The sequence below is a fragment of the Anopheles ziemanni genome, chromosome 2 (genome assembly GCF_943734765.1).
Source record: "Anopheles ziemanni chromosome 2, idAnoZiCoDA_A2_x.2, whole genome shotgun sequence".
Classification (NCBI taxonomy): domain Eukaryota; kingdom Metazoa; phylum Arthropoda; class Insecta; order Diptera; family Culicidae; genus Anopheles; species Anopheles ziemanni.
This window is the reverse complement of record NC_080705.1, coordinates 32,462,545-32,480,035: the sequence shown is the minus strand read 5'-3', so window position 1 is coordinate 32,480,035 and position 17,491 is coordinate 32,462,545. Positions and strand designations below refer to the sequence as shown.

General features: G+C 46.5%; 4 protein-coding genes across 5 annotated transcripts; 2 read left to right on the top strand and 2 right to left on the bottom strand.

Annotated features, from left to right (window-relative positions):
- Nucleotides 1–457: 457 nt before the first annotated feature.
- LOC131281568 (anaphase-promoting complex subunit 11) lies at nt 458–1,291 on the bottom strand. Its single transcript, XM_058310909.1, has 2 exons — nt 1,152–1,291; nt 458–693 (listed from the first exon to the last, which is right to left on the bottom strand). Exons 1-2 carry the CDS (start codon nt 1,168–1,170, stop codon nt 458–460), a joined length of 255 nt encoding a protein of 84 aa, XP_058166892.1. The 5' UTR covers nt 1,171–1,291.
- A 380-nt stretch (nt 1,292–1,671) lies between these two features.
- Nucleotides 1,672–3,440, top strand: LOC131282096 (5'-AMP-activated protein kinase subunit beta-1). 2 transcript variants are annotated; one of them, XM_058311491.1, is made up of 5 exons: nt 1,672–1,949; nt 1,986–2,090; nt 2,133–2,327; nt 2,388–2,618; nt 2,700–3,440. In XM_058311491.1, the coding sequence occupies exons 1-5, from the start codon at nt 1,836–1,838 to the stop codon at nt 2,844–2,846; spliced, it is 792 nt and encodes a 263-aa protein (XP_058167474.1). In that variant the 5' UTR covers nt 1,672–1,835; the 3' UTR covers nt 2,847–3,440. The 2 variants fall into 2 exon arrangements, with proteins under 2 accessions (XP_058167474.1, XP_058167473.1); XM_058311490.1 differs by having other exon boundaries at nt 1,672–2,327; nt 2,700–3,439.
- LOC131282095 (uncharacterized) lies at nt 3,425–6,815 on the bottom strand. The gene is made up of 5 exons (XM_058311489.1): nt 6,560–6,815; nt 4,865–6,507; nt 4,093–4,702; nt 3,839–4,018; nt 3,425–3,773 (listed from the first exon to the last, which is right to left on the bottom strand). Exons 1-5 carry the CDS (start codon nt 6,702–6,704, stop codon nt 3,580–3,582), a joined length of 2,772 nt encoding a protein of 923 aa, XP_058167472.1. The 5' UTR covers nt 6,705–6,815; the 3' UTR covers nt 3,425–3,579.
- A 3,004-nt stretch (nt 6,816–9,819) lies between these two features.
- Nucleotides 9,820–15,463, top strand: LOC131293441 (nidogen). Its single transcript, XM_058321518.1, has 9 exons — nt 9,820–10,017; nt 10,799–11,278; nt 11,356–11,597; nt 11,666–12,410; nt 12,469–12,762; nt 12,846–12,996; nt 13,516–14,203; nt 14,267–15,139; nt 15,217–15,463. Exons 1-9 carry the CDS (start codon nt 9,820–9,822, stop codon nt 15,461–15,463), a joined length of 3,918 nt encoding a protein of 1,305 aa, XP_058177501.1.
- The last annotated feature ends 2,028 nt before the right edge of the window (nt 15,464–17,491 follow it).

Below are 17,491 nucleotides of genomic sequence, written 5' to 3'. Positions count from 1 at the left end.
GTCACGTTGAAAGTATTAGGAACTTAACAACCCTCTGATAGGTAGTTCCTGCATGTGAAGTATAGCTCCCAATTGAAGAAAATAGCACTTTTTCCTAGCACAAACACTCGCACAAATTGGCACCGTTGCACACTGGCTAGCACGCGTATTGCCCGTTTGCTAACACTAATTATTATGTATAATATATATGGCCAACGATAGGTGTCACCCTTAAGGGCTAGAACTGCCTAATTCTAATACGAACACTGTCCCGGACATGAAAACCATACGTTTCTCTTTTTCGTTTTCCACTAAAGAGTGTCTTTTGCTGTTGCGTTTGCATTTTTCTTTACTAACTAGTCCGTATGGCCATCGTACGGTAAACGATTTTCCGACATTCTAATATTCTGGTTCTGCTCGTATTTTAGATGGCTGCTTTGACCTATGCGGCTAGGCTCCGGTCTGTCACACAATCCCTCTATTTGTCGTTGAATTTCCATGCCTGTCGGCACATAGGACATTGCTGGTTGGCCTGCGAGTTGAGCCACTTTACGATGCAGTGCATGTGGAAGCAATGGGAACAGGCACCCCAAACGAGTGGACAGTCGTCGCCGGGCAGGGCACAATCCGGACAGCAACCCTCGAAAGCCATACGACAAATACCGCAGTTGTCATCGTTCGCAAGCCATTTCCAGGCACAAACTCCCATCCAACCTGGAAAAAAGAAAACAAGTATTAAATATCAGTTACCGACAAGAAAAGTAGAGTCAATTTCCTCATAGTTATCTATTAAAAAACACTAAGAACGGCCAACCGACTTGCACCTACGTATAGACCGATGCGATAGAATTTTCCTTCCACAGAAAATCGATAAACATAAACCTGACCCCTTTTTCCGTCGCGGCCTCTCTTCGAGCATTGATCAGGAACCACGCGCGGCCACTACACTCTCAAATTAGCCCCGAACAAAATCTCTTCAGCTCGGTGTTAGAGCAACACACTCAAACAATTCAGTTTTCCGCATGTTATTTGCGTGGCGCACACCAGCAAACCGTAAATTTTCCATGCTTGCGCCGGCTAGCGAAGGGAAGGCTTTTCACGCCGTGAAAATGATACTTTTTCCCTTCGGTTCAGGAAACGCCACCACCACTGCATTCGGTTTGTTTACTTACTTTTCACCGTCACTTTCATCCTAATTCCGTACGCATTCAAACGGCGCCCTAGGAAAATGTTGCAACTTAAATGCAGAACTATGAGTTAGAAAACAAACGGCACCGCACGACACCGGAAAAGCGAGGAAATCACGCACGCAAAACTAAGAACCTTTCTTTTAGTGCCGCCTGTGCATAAATTCGTTCCGAATTTTCGTTTTTCAACCAAATTGACAGTTCTTTTACGATCTCACACACACTAGCGTACATTCTTTGCGAATCAGCTGTCAGAATAAACCAATAAAGTACGCAGCTGTTTAGCACATAATTATACGATCTAATAATATTTTCATAATTTTTTAGATATTTTTATTGTCTTTCTTTGTTAACAATGAGCCTTTTATATTGATTATGCCGTGAAAATACACAATTGTTACAAAACAAAAAAAAGAATACACAGATGACGTTGTTGTCAAACTGCACAGATGGCTGCGTGCGTCATGGGAATATTTTTCATTTCGCATCGCATAAAAACATTGACTATCAAATCCAACACAGTGCAAAAGACGGAATAGCAGAAAACAGACAATTTTCTAGCCATCGCCATCAAGTTCTTTATCCAGACTGTTCTCCAGCTTCACGTGAACCCGCACAGGAGTGCAAGTGTTGCTTGCCGTAAACGTTCGTGTCCAATCGCACAGCAGCATGGGAAACGCAGGAAGTAACCTTCCAAGGGAGCGCCATAAATCCGGATCAAACGATCCCATTCCGGGATCACCGATGAAGGACGACCAGGCATTTGTGTTCGACAGAAAACCAGTTCCGATGCACGGTTACCCATTCGCACCGGAGGAGGAAGGCGGTCCATACGCGTACTCCAAGTCGGTCCCAGAACCGGAGTTTACCCGCGAACCGCGTCAACGTTCGAACACCATGTCCGAGGGGACGACACCAACGGATGCGCCATCCGGAACCGCCGGCCAGCAGGAGGACGGTATACAGTCGGAAACGGTACCCACCGTGTTCAAGTGGGACGGTGGTGGTAAGCAGGTCTACATTAGCGGAACGTTTTCCGAGTGGAAGGCACTGCCGATGGTCAAGTCGCACGGCGATTTCGTCACCATCGTTAACATCCCGGAGGGAGATCACCAGTATAAGTTTCTTGTCGATGGGGAATGGAAGCATGATCCAAAGCTAGTAAGTGGTAAACCACAGTTAACCTCGTGGTATGCGATGACTCATTCATTACAATTCTAGAAAAACGTTGAAAATGACACGGGCATTACGAACAACCTGGTTACCGTGCGTCAATCGGATTTCGAAGTATTCCAAGCGCTCGCCAAGGACAGTGAAGATACGGGCAAGGATGAATCGAAGGAGTGGGGCCAAGATATTCCAACGGCAAGACCATGGGGCAAAGAATCAGGTCCGCCAGTTCTACCACCCCATCTGTTGCAGGTTATCCTCAACAAAGACACTCCACTGTCGGTAAGAAATCGACGTTCCCTGCATGTCCTTCTCCGTTTGAACGTTCATTTCCTTCTTTGAATGCTACCCTATCATTTCTAGTGTGAACCGACGCTTCTTCCGGAACCGAATCACGTCATGTTGAACCATCTGTACGCGCTTTCGATCAAGGACGGCGTGATGGTGCTGAGTGCGACCCATCGTTATCGGAAAAAATACGTCACCACACTGCTCTACAAGCCCATCTAGAGCGGTGACCGCTCGCCGCCGGGTGGGGCGAACCATACGCAGACAACAGCGCAGGGAAGATTTCAATGGTCTTATATTAGATAGGGGACTAAATAACCAAAAACTAACGTCGACAAGTTTCTTTCGGTCTACCAATCTAACCAATGTAGCAAAGATTTCCATTTTCTTCCACGTACACTAACCTCATCCATTTTGTTTCGAGAGTACGTTACCAATGTCTACTATCTATTCTCGGTCGAGAATGCACTGGATTCTATGATTCGTGGCTTTGGAAAAGAAGGAAGCGGAAGCTTGCACCAACACTGTGCTCTTGAAACTGCACCTTGGTCTAAAATCTTCACTGTTAATCAATTATATATTTCGTAGTTTGTAGCGATAACGTGTTTGTTCAAACACCACAAGCACGCATAAAGATTGTACATCGAGATTCACGCAGATGCGTTAAGGGCAGGTACAGGACGCAAAGGCAGCCATACCGTCGAGTATGAGCACCACTTCGTAGTGGCAACGGGGCTGACGGAAACGGTTGCTTGGAATGGAATATCAGCTTTCGATTGCGGGAGGTCGGTTTTATTCTCGTGTATATAAATATATTTTATAATTGGTAATCCAGATGGCAGTCTGTCAGAAATAAACTGTTTCAAAATTTCCACACTGGACAAACGAACCCCGCTTCTTTGGTCATCTTTATGTTAAAGGATAAACATGACTCGCCTAGTATCAACATCACCCCTTATCCCTGAAGGCAGCGTTTATTCTCAAAGAAACCCGTAAACAGCTGTTTAACAATGTCACTCCGGCCATTCTCGACAGTACTCGTGCCAGTAGCTGTTGATTCCGTTTTATCTTTGCTATCGTCGGGCTCGTGGTTTGACTTCAGTGGGTCGTTCATCAAGAGCCGCAAGTCTAACCTATCGAGAGCTTTCACTGGGAAGAAAACAGGAACCTTAAAGAACCAACCACTAAATCAAGAAAACTCCTCTCTCGCTTACCATGTGCAGCCTGAAACTGGAACATTTTCTGATATTTCCGCAACCAGTCGTAGATTATCCGGAGACGATATTTGACGGCATCCCCGCCTAAAAGAAGCAATTTACTACAGTATGCCGTCCCGAAGAGGTCATACAGTAAAAGTGTCCCTTTCCGGGCAATGCTGTACAGCTTGTGGAGTTCTGTTTGTATAAAAATAAATATTCAATCATTAATCAACAAAGCTGTGATTCGCCGAGTTCGATGGAATACGAACCTCTTTCCTCCACCACCGTTCGTTGATGCCAACATTGTAACACCCGGTACAGCAGCACCAAAAACGCCGAAACCATTCTGATGTGGCACAGGTTACACTCACGCGAACTCTTACCCACGATGAAATTCTTCACCCACTCCACTGGAATGGGAACAAGCGAGTTGCGGAGGAAGCAGATCGTGTTCTCTAAGTTCGCCAGTAGCAGCCCGAACTGCCACGCCTCGCACGGAACCTCCTCCCTAACGGACGACTGCAGCAAAGTGGCGTACATTTGCAGAGTACAAGTTTCCTCCGAAAAACTGATCGTTTTCATTCGATATTTCTCCTTCGGTCGCCCATTTCCCGTCGGGTGATGGCTGCGACAAAGTTGATTGATCAGCGCAAGCACGGCAGCATCGTCCCTTCGGTAGGAAAGCCGTCGCAGGAACTCGGACAGTTCGAGCATCGCCGAAGGGGCCGAGATTTGGCACAGAACGATGGAACGGAAGAGGGCGATCAGTTGCAAACCGTTTTCGGTGAACCCCGACGTTATCCGATGGAGATGGAAGGACAAACCCTTCAGGAGGGCGGCTGCTCCCGTAACCATCCCGTGGTGTGCATGAAGGGCACTCTAGAAAAAGTTTTAAAAAATCATTTCAATTACCAACGAATCTTTAGTGAACCCCATTATTAGCATAATCGAGTTTATATGAATTGTTCAGAAACAACAGGGTTTTTAATTCCGCCAGGTGTTGTTATAAATTGTTTTTATTACACCGTAGCAAATACTTACAACGTTGCTGACAAGCTTAATATTCCTCGCTAGCAAGCTTATCTGTCGCTCCTTCAGAAGCGTCTCGTCCATCAAGTCACTTGATATCCTACAAAATAGCCCCAGCACGGCTAAAAAGCGACGAATAATCCGCTTCTGTTCGCCGGGATATAGTTCATCCCGCTGGAAAACACTCATCGACCGTACCAGATCCATGCGCCCTTTTTGCAGACGACCCTGTCCGACGTCCACAGGACGTCCCACGATGTTATCCTTTGCTTGCCCCGGTACCAAACGCTGACAGTATTGGGTAACTTCAGCGAGCCCTTTTATGATCGCTTCTGCCACCACCGGTAGCATCGCCATCGGGAGCTGAACGGAACGTTTCCCATCCACACGGCTAACAAGCTGCGACAGACAGATCTGCAGGGTGACCAGCTGTTGTTCAATGATGGCGTCACCACGGGAACAATGGTAAAACTTTTGATTTGCCACACCGTGCCGTGCAACACTTTCGGTGGAAATGGAAAACACCTCTGGATCCAGCGTGAGTGGTTCCTGGGTTTCCGTAACGGAAAGCTGCGAAAGTACGTTACACAGGACAAAGCTGTCCTCCGTCACACACTCCATCCGTGGTCCTTCCGTTTGATTTTCTCGCACTTCGGCGGCACGCCTCGAGTTGTTCAAACGTTTCATCCTCAAGTCCATTAGCTCCATCTCTTTAAAGCTTAGCTCCGCTGTTTGCGCTGCAATAATCTTTTCCAGCTCCTTCTGCTTCTCGACCCATTCCTTCTGGATCGTTTCCGTCTCGCGAAGTTTCTCCTTGCGCTGATTCTCGACCGTATCGTTTACCGTTTTAAGCCTGTACCGTAACGTCGACACTTCGCCGTCTTTTATTTTTACCTTTTCGAGGGCTTCGTTGTGCTCCCTTTGCATAGTTTCCAACTTTTTCTCGCATTGCTCCAGCCGTTTGGTGAAGAATTTTATCTGAATATCCTTCGCGTGCTCCTGCTTTTTAATGGCGTTCTCTTTAGCCGTCTGCTCATCAGCTCGACTCACTTCCTGCCAACTAGTGGTCGCTGAAAGCTTTACTGATTGATTGACTGATGGGGCTTTGGGGGTGAAAGCGCCTACTGTGCTTGTTGTCCTCACAACATTTACAGACTGTGCAATGATTGCGGTGCTCGTACTCGTCTGGGAAAAAGGCATTGGAACCTTAAACTCGGGCTCCGGTTCCGGCGGCTTGGGTGGCTCGATACGCCCACTGACCAGCGGTTTTTGTCCCTCCTGGCGGAACTCGTCCAAGTTGAAATCATCATCGAACTCATTGTCGAAGTAATTATCAAGCTTGTTTTCTATGTTCTCATAGTTGTCATCAAACTTTTCGGTGAATATATCATCCTCACCGTCGGCAAACAGTTCGGCGACCTGTTTGTCCGTGGCCAGCGTCGGCGGTTTAGAGACGGTAGACGAGGAGCGAACTATTGCCTGCGTGCTTGTTTGAACGTTCCGGCTGAACTTTCCGAAGGTCATATCAGCCACACCGGAGGTACTGAACGCTTGGCTTTGCTGGGACATCTCTTCCACCGCCTGGGAGGCAAGGACAATGAATTCGTCATCCTCATCGCCCCAGAGCGCGTCCATTTTCGCGGCATTGTTGGAAGCTATTTGAGGAATAAAAACATCTTTTTAGTGTTGCCACCATGCACATAAAACAGATTATACCTTTTGGTTTCCAATTTCCATTCGAAGTTGATGGTTGCGGATTGTACTGTTGACTTGGCACGATTTCAATGTCTAATTTCGGTTTTTTAGAAGCCAGCGGTTGCTTCAATTGAAAATGTCCCATTCGTTTGGACATTCTAACGACGCCTGTATCGCACGCACAATGTGAACATTTAGAGCTATTTAAACACAACACTTACGGGCACGTAATCGTATGGAGGGCATGTTTGGAAACTATTAGCCACAAGAAGACGATCTACTTTGTTTACATGTTTTTTGAAAGCGAATATGCGGGAAGTTTGGCGCTTCGAGCGATGAAATAAAAAATCTTTGAAAATGACAGCGAAACCTGGTGAAAATAATAAAGATATTCATTTTACAGCACGCAGCCAACGAAGGATGTTGCTACACTTCGCTGAATAAATCTAGGTGATCATGAGATAACGTCGCAATATTTCAGATTTCTCGACGCGACCCGTCAAATCCTCATAGAAAAAAAATAACGTACGTAAAAACACGAGTTTCGTCGTTCGTAAACGACTCTAACAACGCGTCACGAGTGCCGATCACTTCGCGCAGAGTCTCGATGCGTGGGTAGCGTCGTTTTGGCCTCACTTCGAAAAGATCTCGTCGCGTCTAGCCATTTTTTCACTTTTTATGAAAGTTATTTTCGTTTTGTATGTGACTGCGTCATTGAAATTGACAGGTCTCGACGGAAAGTCACGATGACCTCAAATGTACCTGGAACAGTCCAAAACAGGGAACTCCATAAATCTAAAGTTGTTTTACAAATGTGGTCACACCGATAACGTTAAGTTAGTATAAAAGTAATAAAATAAAGTAATTAAACTATGCCTTACTCTAAAGAAGGGCAAACATGATTATTTACATTTCAATCGAAGCCTACATGTCGTTCCGATGGTCTTGGTTTACAAAATCATTTTGTTCACGTGGACTATCATGTACGAGAAGGAAAAACTTTAGTAAGTATTAGCGAAAGCATAACCAAAAATGGTCATCACGCAAAAAGGAACAACAAGAAAGGTTGAAAAAATAACACAAATACCAAAACCGGAACTCCAAAAATATGATATGAGGAACATGAAGTAGAAACTTTATTTAGACCAGCCTCGAGTTTGTTTACGTTAAACATTCAACATATTTCGAAAATTCTCTGTAGAGGAAATCTTAAATACAAAAAATGTTGCACAAACAAAACATGTGAACAAATTTCACCGCACATTCAATGCAGTGTTACCCTGCACTTCGTCTATATCAAATCCAAGGCATTCAGACTCAAGTATTAAAAATAACCACTTACTATCACAAATGCATCAACCATTGCTCTTTGCAGCATAAAACCTTTGCACGTGAAACACGTGCTTCGTGAAAATTCATCGGTGCGCAGGAAAACTTATGGTTGAGCGCGAAACGAGGGATAGAGAGTGAAACGTTAAGTTCCATGTGAAACCAGACACATGTTTTTAATTATTCACGTTCACGAAAATTGCTTCTTCACAAATTTAGAACCGTCGATCCTCCATCAGCTGGTGCGTAACGTCAGCCTGCACGCGGCCATCCCCTCGCCGGTGAGGTGATCATTTTCATCTTACGCTCCCGATCCTAATCCCATAACCACCGTCTAGCAACGTTTTCATGTTGCTCGAGAAAGGAAAACCAAAACGTCTTCTCTTCCTGTGACCGGCTCTTTGATGCTTGCGCTACGGTTGCCTGGATGGGACGTCGACCGACCGTCCTATGTGTACCACATCGCGCTGCGTAACGATCCAGTGGCTTTTGATGTAATTTAGAATTCATATGTCTCGACATCACACTTTTGCTGGATGGTCCCTGACCACATCCATCATTTCCCCCTTGGTACGCCTAATCGCTGCGTATTCCAATTGAAGTGCGTGCTGCCAGTTTCATAACCATTCGTAACTTTTTCGTCAACATCCAATGCGGCCGCCAACGAGAGTTGGTCTTCCCGAGTGCGTTAGAGTATCCGTGTCTGGATAGCAAGTGAGGAAAGGCCATTAATAAAGACGGTATTAATTGAAGTTTACACGCAGTTATATTTATTAGTTTTAATTGTCAGCAGTGGCGACAGACGGTGCGTGTCACGCTTGAGAACTAATTCAAGTGCGTGAGGTTTTATGGCCGCTTATGGCTGCCTATCAGGGCGATTGGGCCAACATCCATGAGGGCTTTACCGAAAGTCGCGTGTCAATAGGAATTGATCCTTGTTCTGTGGATACCCAAACGTATCAGCATATTTCTTTTTTATGTGGACCAAACCAGTGATGCAAAGATTGATACAATTGGTATTAATTAACATTTAGGGATGCTGCGTTACAAATTCGGTTCCCTATTTAGAGGTTTTATTGGTGATCAAACTACTATATTCAGGCTAGTATTGTTCTTAGCAGTGAAACTTAATTTTGTAACAATAGTTTCTATTTTATGTCCTGGTTAATATTTGAAAAAATATTGAAACATTTTTCAGTCAATTTCAAGAACATATTCTTCCTTGAAATATTGGAATTTACGCACAATAACATCTCCTTACATTCTCACGCTCTCTTCTCCGTGGCCAATTAAGCCAACTCAACACGATCCCGTACGATCATGAAGGGAGAAACAATTTACCATACGCATCTGTGCCGGCTGATCCGTACCGTCAAAAACCTTCCAACGTTCAGTCTAGATCGGGATCTTGCGAGGAACGCACGTGAAACCGTCCCAGTGCTGGGTTTCGGTAATCGGGCAGCAGCACACCCAGCGGAAGCTCTGGCTGATCTATGTGACCGCGAAGATGAGCAGCTATTGATTGTGTCTCGAAGACAGCGTGTGAGTGAGTCTCTGCAACGAGATTATGGTGAATGGAATCCGTGTCTAAGACCTAACAGTGAGTCTTGTGTGGCTGCTGATAGCGCCGAACCAGTTGCGATAGGACGTCGGACCTTCGGGACGTGTTTGCAGTGCGCCTTGGAACCGAAGCCTCCCGTGAGGCGCTGGTTGATAAGGCAGTGAAGACGAAAAGATCGAAAGTGATTTTTCTAATTTTTTCCCCCTCGCTAAACAGTTAGGGCTCAAGAACGTGTTTCAGCAGGGTTTTGCAGAGAATGTTGCGAAATTATTAATGGTTAAATTCATATCATTTGTTTCGTGTGTTTCCTAAGATCTAGAACCTTCAGCACAGGAAAGGCCTTCATTTAGTGGTATAAGTGAACTACCTCACAAACGGCAAGATGATGTCTTATAAAAGTGGACTATTTCTCATGATCGGTGTTCTACTGCCACTCCACACGGTGGCGGTCGATTCTCGCGATCTGTACAGCTATATGAACGAGGCCGTTGAAGTGTTACCGCGTGGTGACGAAGAGTTCCGGTACATGGATTTGGGAATGCCAATCTTCTTCTACAACGAGAAATATGATCGTGTTTACGTAAGTTCCCTGACACTCATGGCATCTGCAAAAGAAATGTATAGTTTTAATGAGTTTATGGTACAAGTATTGCCGATTGTTGAACTGCTCTGGGTTATCAACAGAACTCGGCCTTAGGCAGGAACCTGTTGAACGGTTGCCTGGCTCTATCAGCGAAATAGTACCATTGAAAAACTTTTAAAAAAGTTTTTCTCTGCTGCAAATTGGTTTAAGAAGTTTGAGCATATTTTAAAAAAAAATGGTAATCCTAAAAATGGTATCAAAAATAATTCAAATGATTCACTTCAATTCTTCAACAATTCTTGTACATACTTAGCATAACAGCATGTTACTGCTGTCCTTGGTGCCAATTGCAACGCTTTAGTGATGGAATTGTCCGCAACAAGGAAAGTGCCATTTAATGCTACGATCGTTTGCCAACATCTCGGCACTGGCAAGGCCCTCAGCTGAACGCTAATTACAAAGATTTGCTTTCCCTTATCAGCGAAAGCAGGTTAAACAAAACATTAGCAATTGGTTGGTAAAAATAGCGATCTTATGTTACATAAACGCTGACCAATACGACTGACTTCGTACTTTGTGAAGAATGTCCGTACTCACGAGAAAGATGAGCTGCCGATGCGTACGCTCCGGTTACCGGGTATTGATGATAAGCTCGGCGCGATTATATGGCAACCGGATGAATAGATCCCGTTGTAGAACCAAACCCAACGCACAGCTTTACGGATGGTTGATGCGCATTCACGGATGGTTGCCTTTCGTTTCCGTTTCACTTTCACAGATCAACACCAACGGCATACTGTCCTTCGGGGGGGAGATGGTCGGTTTCCTGAATTTACCCTTCCCCCTCGGTAACCCTGCGATCGCCCCGTTCTACTCGAACGTCGACACAACGCTCCCGAACGATACGGCCACGATCGTGTTCTTTAAGTCGCGCGATCCGAATCTGCTCGAGAAGACGGCCCGCCTGGTGCGGGAGAACTTTGCCAACCAGCACGACTTCCAGGCGCAGCAGGTGTTTGTGGCCACCTGGGAACACGTGGGACACTTCAACATGAAGAATGATGTGCAAAATTCCTTCCAAGTGGCGATCGTTCAGGGTGCGCAGGCTACGTTCGTGCAGTTCCTGTACCCCGAGAATGGCATCAACTGGATTCAGGGCGAAACCGGCGACACGGGGCTACCGGATGTGCGTGCCCAGGCTGGCTTCACCGGGGATGATGATGTTACCTTCTCGCTGCCAGGATCGGGAACGGATAATGTACGTCGGTTGTGGTATTTTCGGGCTCTGGGGGAGAAAAAGCATTGAACATGTTTTTGACCGTACGCTTTTCTCAGGTGCGTCACTTGAGCATATCGAGCAACATCAATCAACCCGGCCTATGGTTGTACCGTGTGGGACCATTGGCGCAGCAGGAGAATGTGGAACAACCGCGTCACAAGCTGGATCAGCAGTCCAGTGAACCGAGAAGCTGTGCGGATGGCGGTCGCTACAAGTGCCATTCGGCGGCAACGTGTGTCAACAGCAATTGGGGATATTGCTGTCAGTGCAAGGCGGGATACTACGGAAACGGATTTAGGTGAGTTATTTATACGCCGATCGATAGGGAAACGGTCGACATTGCATATCGCTTACTTTTACATCCAGTTGCGTTAAGAACGATGTCCCTCTGCGAGTCGCCGGAAAGGTGGGGGGAACCGTGAACGGTGAGCCCGTCGATACACAGCTGCAATCGTACATCGTGATGGCTGACGGGCGCACGTACACCGCCATTAGCCCACTGGAGGAACAGCTGGGAACGGAGCTGCAGTTGGCGCAAACCGTCGGCGGAACGATCGCTTGGCTGTTTGCGAAGCCACTCGGTGACACGATCAACGGATACCAGCTAACCGGTGGGAAGTTTAATCACACCAGCACACTGCAGTTCGAATCCGGCGAAATGTTCTATATCACGCAACGATACAGCGGGCTCAACGTTTGGGATCAGCTGGCGCTTGAGGTGGAGATGTCCGGCACGCTACCGAAGGTGCCGGCGCTTGAGAAGCTCCAGCTGGACGACTACACCGTTGGCTTGCGCGTATCGGGTACCGGGCGGCTGCAGGCTTCCAGTACGCACAGTTTCCGTGTGGCTTCGGAGGGAAGGAACATTAGCTGCACTCTGTACCAGGACATCTCGTACGACGTGTGCCGCGGGAATGAGGAAGCCAACGCACGCCGGGAGCAGGGAACGCTGAAGATCACCCGTGTCAATCTAGGCTACGAACCGCGCGAGAAAGCCGTCCGTATAGGCATGTTGAGCAAGACGGTCGTCGGCGATCAGTTTAATCCATGCGATGAGGCAAACTGTGGTGATAATACGGTTTGCGTGCCGAAACCCGACGACACCTACGATGTACGTTTTTCGTTCTTGAATTTTGACAAACAAATGATAACTTTACGATACATTCTAGTGCAACTGCAAGAATGGTTTCACGTATGTGCATTACGGCAAGACTGAGCGTGTGCACTGCGTGGACATCGATGAATGTTCCGGCACCAATATTTGCGACGAGAACGCCCAGTGCTATAACGAACCCGGCGGCTACAGCTGTCGCTGCAATGCCGGTTTCGAAGGAAACGGCTACCAGTGCGATAGAGTTAGTGCTACCGACGCCGGAGAACCAACCTCGTCCTCGTACACCGTCTCCACACCGGCAAGCCGCGACAACGAGGTGGAAACCTATAACGAACGCTACTACTGCGATGTAAGCCCTTTTAGTTGTTGTATTTGGTTCATTTATTCAACCAAAAATACGTTTTTCACGAACCTGTTGTGCCCTTCCTATAGCGTTGTGCGGAGTTTGCCGATTGCGTCGAAGGCCAGTGTCAGTGTCGTTCAGGATACGTCGGCGATGCCACCACATACTGTCAGGCGCTGTGCGATGCGGAAAGCGTCTGGAATGGAGAATCTTGCGTAAAACAGCTCTACGCTGAGGAAGGTAAGTGCTTGAACCGTTGAAAGGCGGTCATTTGAAAAAGTTATCACAGCACGTTATCGGGTAATGTGAGGCAAGGTGCTTAAGTGGAAAACCTCGATTTCTTGCCCAAAATTTTCACACTTCGATTCCCTATCCTCTTTTCTGCGACCAACAAATAGATCAAACTCTCAGATTGTAATTAAAATAAAGATTTTTAGCGCCGGTTAGAAAATCGGCCCATGAGCGCCGGGGCTCACCACCTCGACGGCGTGGGTTTCCCAACCGAGACCGGACCCTCCCCTGTACGAGAGGACTGACTATCCACGTACAACAGGGAAACAAGTCTCGTAAGCCCTTAACGGGCAGGCATGACCCAGAGGTCGTTACGCCAAGAAGAAGAAGAAGAAGAAGTATGCATTAGACACTTCAAGGAACATATTCATTTCAATTCGTTTCAAATGGCTTAATTCAGCTAAAAAAGTGCCGATACGTTTAACCCAACCGGAACATCTTGCCATACTTTCCCTTTACGAATTCTAGAAGAAATTGCTCCATTCTGTACCATCCTCGGCTGCACCTGTCCCACCGGATACACCTTGATTGAGTACGCGTTCAATCAAATTTGTCGTCGTGTCGCGATTGACCCAGAGGAGGCACCCCATCCGGATCTGCCACCGTGCGATGTGGAAAACAACTGCAGCCCGAACGCGAACTGTGAGTGGCGTGACAATGTGTACGCCTACGAGTGCATCTGCAATCCGGGCTTCGATGGCAATGGCTATACGTGCGTGGAGAAGGAAGTATCCTGTCTGGACGACGAAGATATTTGCGACATTCATGCGTCCTGTAATTATATCCTTAACCTTAAGATGTCCATCTGCGTCTGCAACAAGGGCTACGAAGGGGACGGTCGGACGTGTCACTTGGCGCCCGAGTGTTCGGTGCACGACGACTGCGGTATGAACTCGGAGTGTCAGGACGGGCTCTGCGTGTGCCAGGAGGGCTACGAACGAGATCTATCCGATTTTTGCGTCCGTGCAGGATCGTGCGGAGGAGCGTACTGCGCCGAAAATGCCGTTTGTCGTCTAGACGGCGTGCAGAAGATTCCCTACTGCCACTGCCCGGCAGGATTCATCGGTGATGGCGTGTCGCAGTGCAAATCCGTCCCACCACCGTGCAACGTGCGCAATAACTGTGGTTTACACGCAACGTGCGCTCCAAGTTACAGGTAAGTACGGGATCGGATTCCTCTGCTAAGGATGAAATATTCATGCTTCTGCCGTTTTTGCAGAGATTCGTCAGTTTTTCAGTGTGTTTGCAACTCCGGTTTCTTCGGTGACGGATTCGTTTGCACACCAGAGCGTAATTGCGTCAACATTCCGAGCCTGTGCGATCCTAATGCACGTTGTGACTCGACGACCAGTGGCTACCAGTGCATCTGCAGAGATGGCTTCATTGGCAACGGAACCGTGTGCAATACCGCTCATCGGCTCGACGATGGCTTTCTGCTTATCAGTCAGGGTGTTGCCAACATTCGCGTACCATTGAACGGAGGGCTAGGTTTCCCAGTAACCATGGCGTTCATGTCAATCGGGCTCGATCGGGACTGCGTTGAAGGACGAATCTACTGGAGCGATATTGCGGCACAACAAATTCTGAGCGCGAAGTACGATGGCACGGATCAAAAGCCATTCATTACCAAGGACATCATTTCGCCAGAAGGGGTGGCAGTTGACTGGATTTCCCGTCGTCTGTACTGGGCCGACTCGGAGAAGGACACCATCGAGGTGGCCAGCCTGGAGAACCCCGAAGTTCGTACGGTTCTGATCAACAAATATCTCGTTAACCCGCGCGGAATCGCCATTGATCCGCATCAAAGCAAGCTGTACTGGTCAGACTGGAATCGTGAGGCACCAAAGATCGAGTGGGCTAATCTCGATGGAACGGAGCGCCAGCTCTTGGTCGGTAGTCCACAGGTTGCCCTTCCAAACAGCATCCAGGTTTCCATGGCCAGTGGAGAGCTCTGTTTTGCGGACGCCGGAACGAAGAAGATCGAGTGTGTTGATACCTATAGTAAGAGAATTCGAACGATCGCTAGTAATCTTACCTATCCGTTTGGATTGGCCGTTACTGATGATCTATTCTATTGGACCGATTGGATCACGTGAGTTACGCGCACAACACATGCTAAATGACTTATTACTAAACCTATCGTATGTTTTTTTTTCCATAATTTCACAGGAAGAAGATCGAAAGCATTGACCAGTACGGTGTGCGACAGAAGGCCATCAACTCGCCTGTGTTTGGAAACCATAAAATGTACGGAATGACGGCCGTAACCGACAAGTGTCCCCTATTCCACAGCCCTTGCGTCATAAACAATGGCGAGTGCCCGGAGAACACAATTTGCTTAATCAATCCACGTGCCCCATCGGGCAGAAGTTGCAAATGTACTCGTAATTGTAACGACATTATATTAGACTACTGATCATAGAGCGAGAACGACGGAGTCACATCTTTTGTTCCGAATTTTTAGAGATTTTGTCGAGTTCTTAGTTTTAATAAAATACGAAACAAGAAATACAACAAGCAACCCTGCCATTTAAGGTTCCTGTTTTTAAACAAAACTATCATGTAACCAGCCTGTGGGTTGAATGAGAATTGTAAGTGAAGGGAGTTTTTCAATAAAAATAAATAAAATTCATTTAAATTGGTGAATAAGTCTAATTGGTGTTGTTTTGATGTTAGGGGTATTGGCAGCAATATGGGTAGTACCGATTGACCTATTGCAAAGTGTACAACTTGTTTCGTATAATCGGAGTGTTCATATTGATAAGGTACTAAAAAGTTAGATTTACGTCTACCGCAAATGCTTTAGTTTTAGCATTATTACTTTCCTTAAAACGCAAATCATCAAGGTTAATTTGTTGTTCTGTTTTCGCCTTGAATTTACTACAACATTTTATTCGTCGGTAGATACTGGGTACCTGAACAGAAAATAACTTTTTTAAATTATAGTTATGCTGTGTCCACACGTTGTCCAATCTTCGCACCTACGTTTGTCAGTTGTGTCAAATTCATGTACCACGATTTATGTAAGACGACAGGTTGAGTCGAAGTCATTTTTCCTTCTGCTACATTTGAGAACATCGCTACTCTCCTATTAGTTTTAATGATGCTGTCCCATACGAAAAGTAAACAACACATTTAAAAAAAACGAAAATTTGGCCGGCCACGTAGTTTTGTTGCCTCACCGAGTCTCAATGGCGGTGGCGTCGTTTTGAATCATCGAGAATGTCTCGAGAATATTGATCAGCACTCGCTAATGCATGAAGATAGCACGGGTCTCGCTAATGCCTTTTAAGAAGTTCTGAGCAAAACAAGACACCACAATCCAAATAAATATTCAGCCACGGTTGAGCACAACATGAGTTTGACCCAACCTCCTGTCTTTAAGTCGTCCGGCCTTGACAACCCCGTCATTTGCTCCAACTTGACATAACCTGTTTATCTAAGTTTTGGCTCCATCCATTCGTGTTTTGACCGTGCGTCGAACAACATGTTGTACAACTACGAACCGAATTGAGACCACAGACTGTCCGTTGTTTTGGTCTGTCCTCAACATTACGGAGTGCAAAGTCCGGTGCGTAGTTTTGGTGCTGTGCCTCGTCGAAAGTGGAAAATCGGTCAAGCCGAACAATGATCACTAGCGGGCAGTACGTACTTATCATCAACCTGCGAAAAAGCTTTCTGATAGAACACCTCTAGAAGGAACGCACTTGTTTCTTTCCACGTTTCCAAGAGAATTTTTTTTAGTGTGTTAATGTTGTGCAAAAGTGTTGTTTTTTCGTTCAGTGTTTACAATCCGGTCCTCTTTCCAGCAATCTTCTTTCATTCGTTTGGTTGATTTGTTGTCGATGTGTTTATGTTTGTGGGTCGCCAGGAGTGAAACGTATCAACGGTAGGCCGCAGCACCCACGAATGGTTACCGTTGATTGCCGCACTTTCAAAGCCATTGAATCGATTCACTAACGCACCAGTGCGGGGTGCTGACCTAAAACACCCGTCGACGATTGGCAAGGCTTATACAGCATCGCAAGCGTATTATGTAATACGCACAGCGCACTGAATGCTAGTCGGCCTCGGCCTGGCCTCGGCATCGAAGATAGGTCCTGGCGCAAGGGATTTTAATCATGGAAAACAAATGCGCCCTTCGTTGATGGTCACAAGTAGCAAGCAAAGATTTTTGCTCTTCACGCTCGGAAGATATTGAGCTCACCTCCTTTGGAACGATTCACGGGTAACGTGAAATTTTATCCAGTTCGTTCACAAATTGGACCTCACGTTTGGGATACATTTTAACGAAGCTGTCTGTCGCCAGTATACCGCTTCAATTAATCGTAAGTATGAACGTAATGAATTATTAATTTTAAAAAAAATTAACTTCATATGCGTAGGAACCAGATGATGAAGCATAATGATGCATCGCGGGTTTGGCCCATGAATAGTTATACTA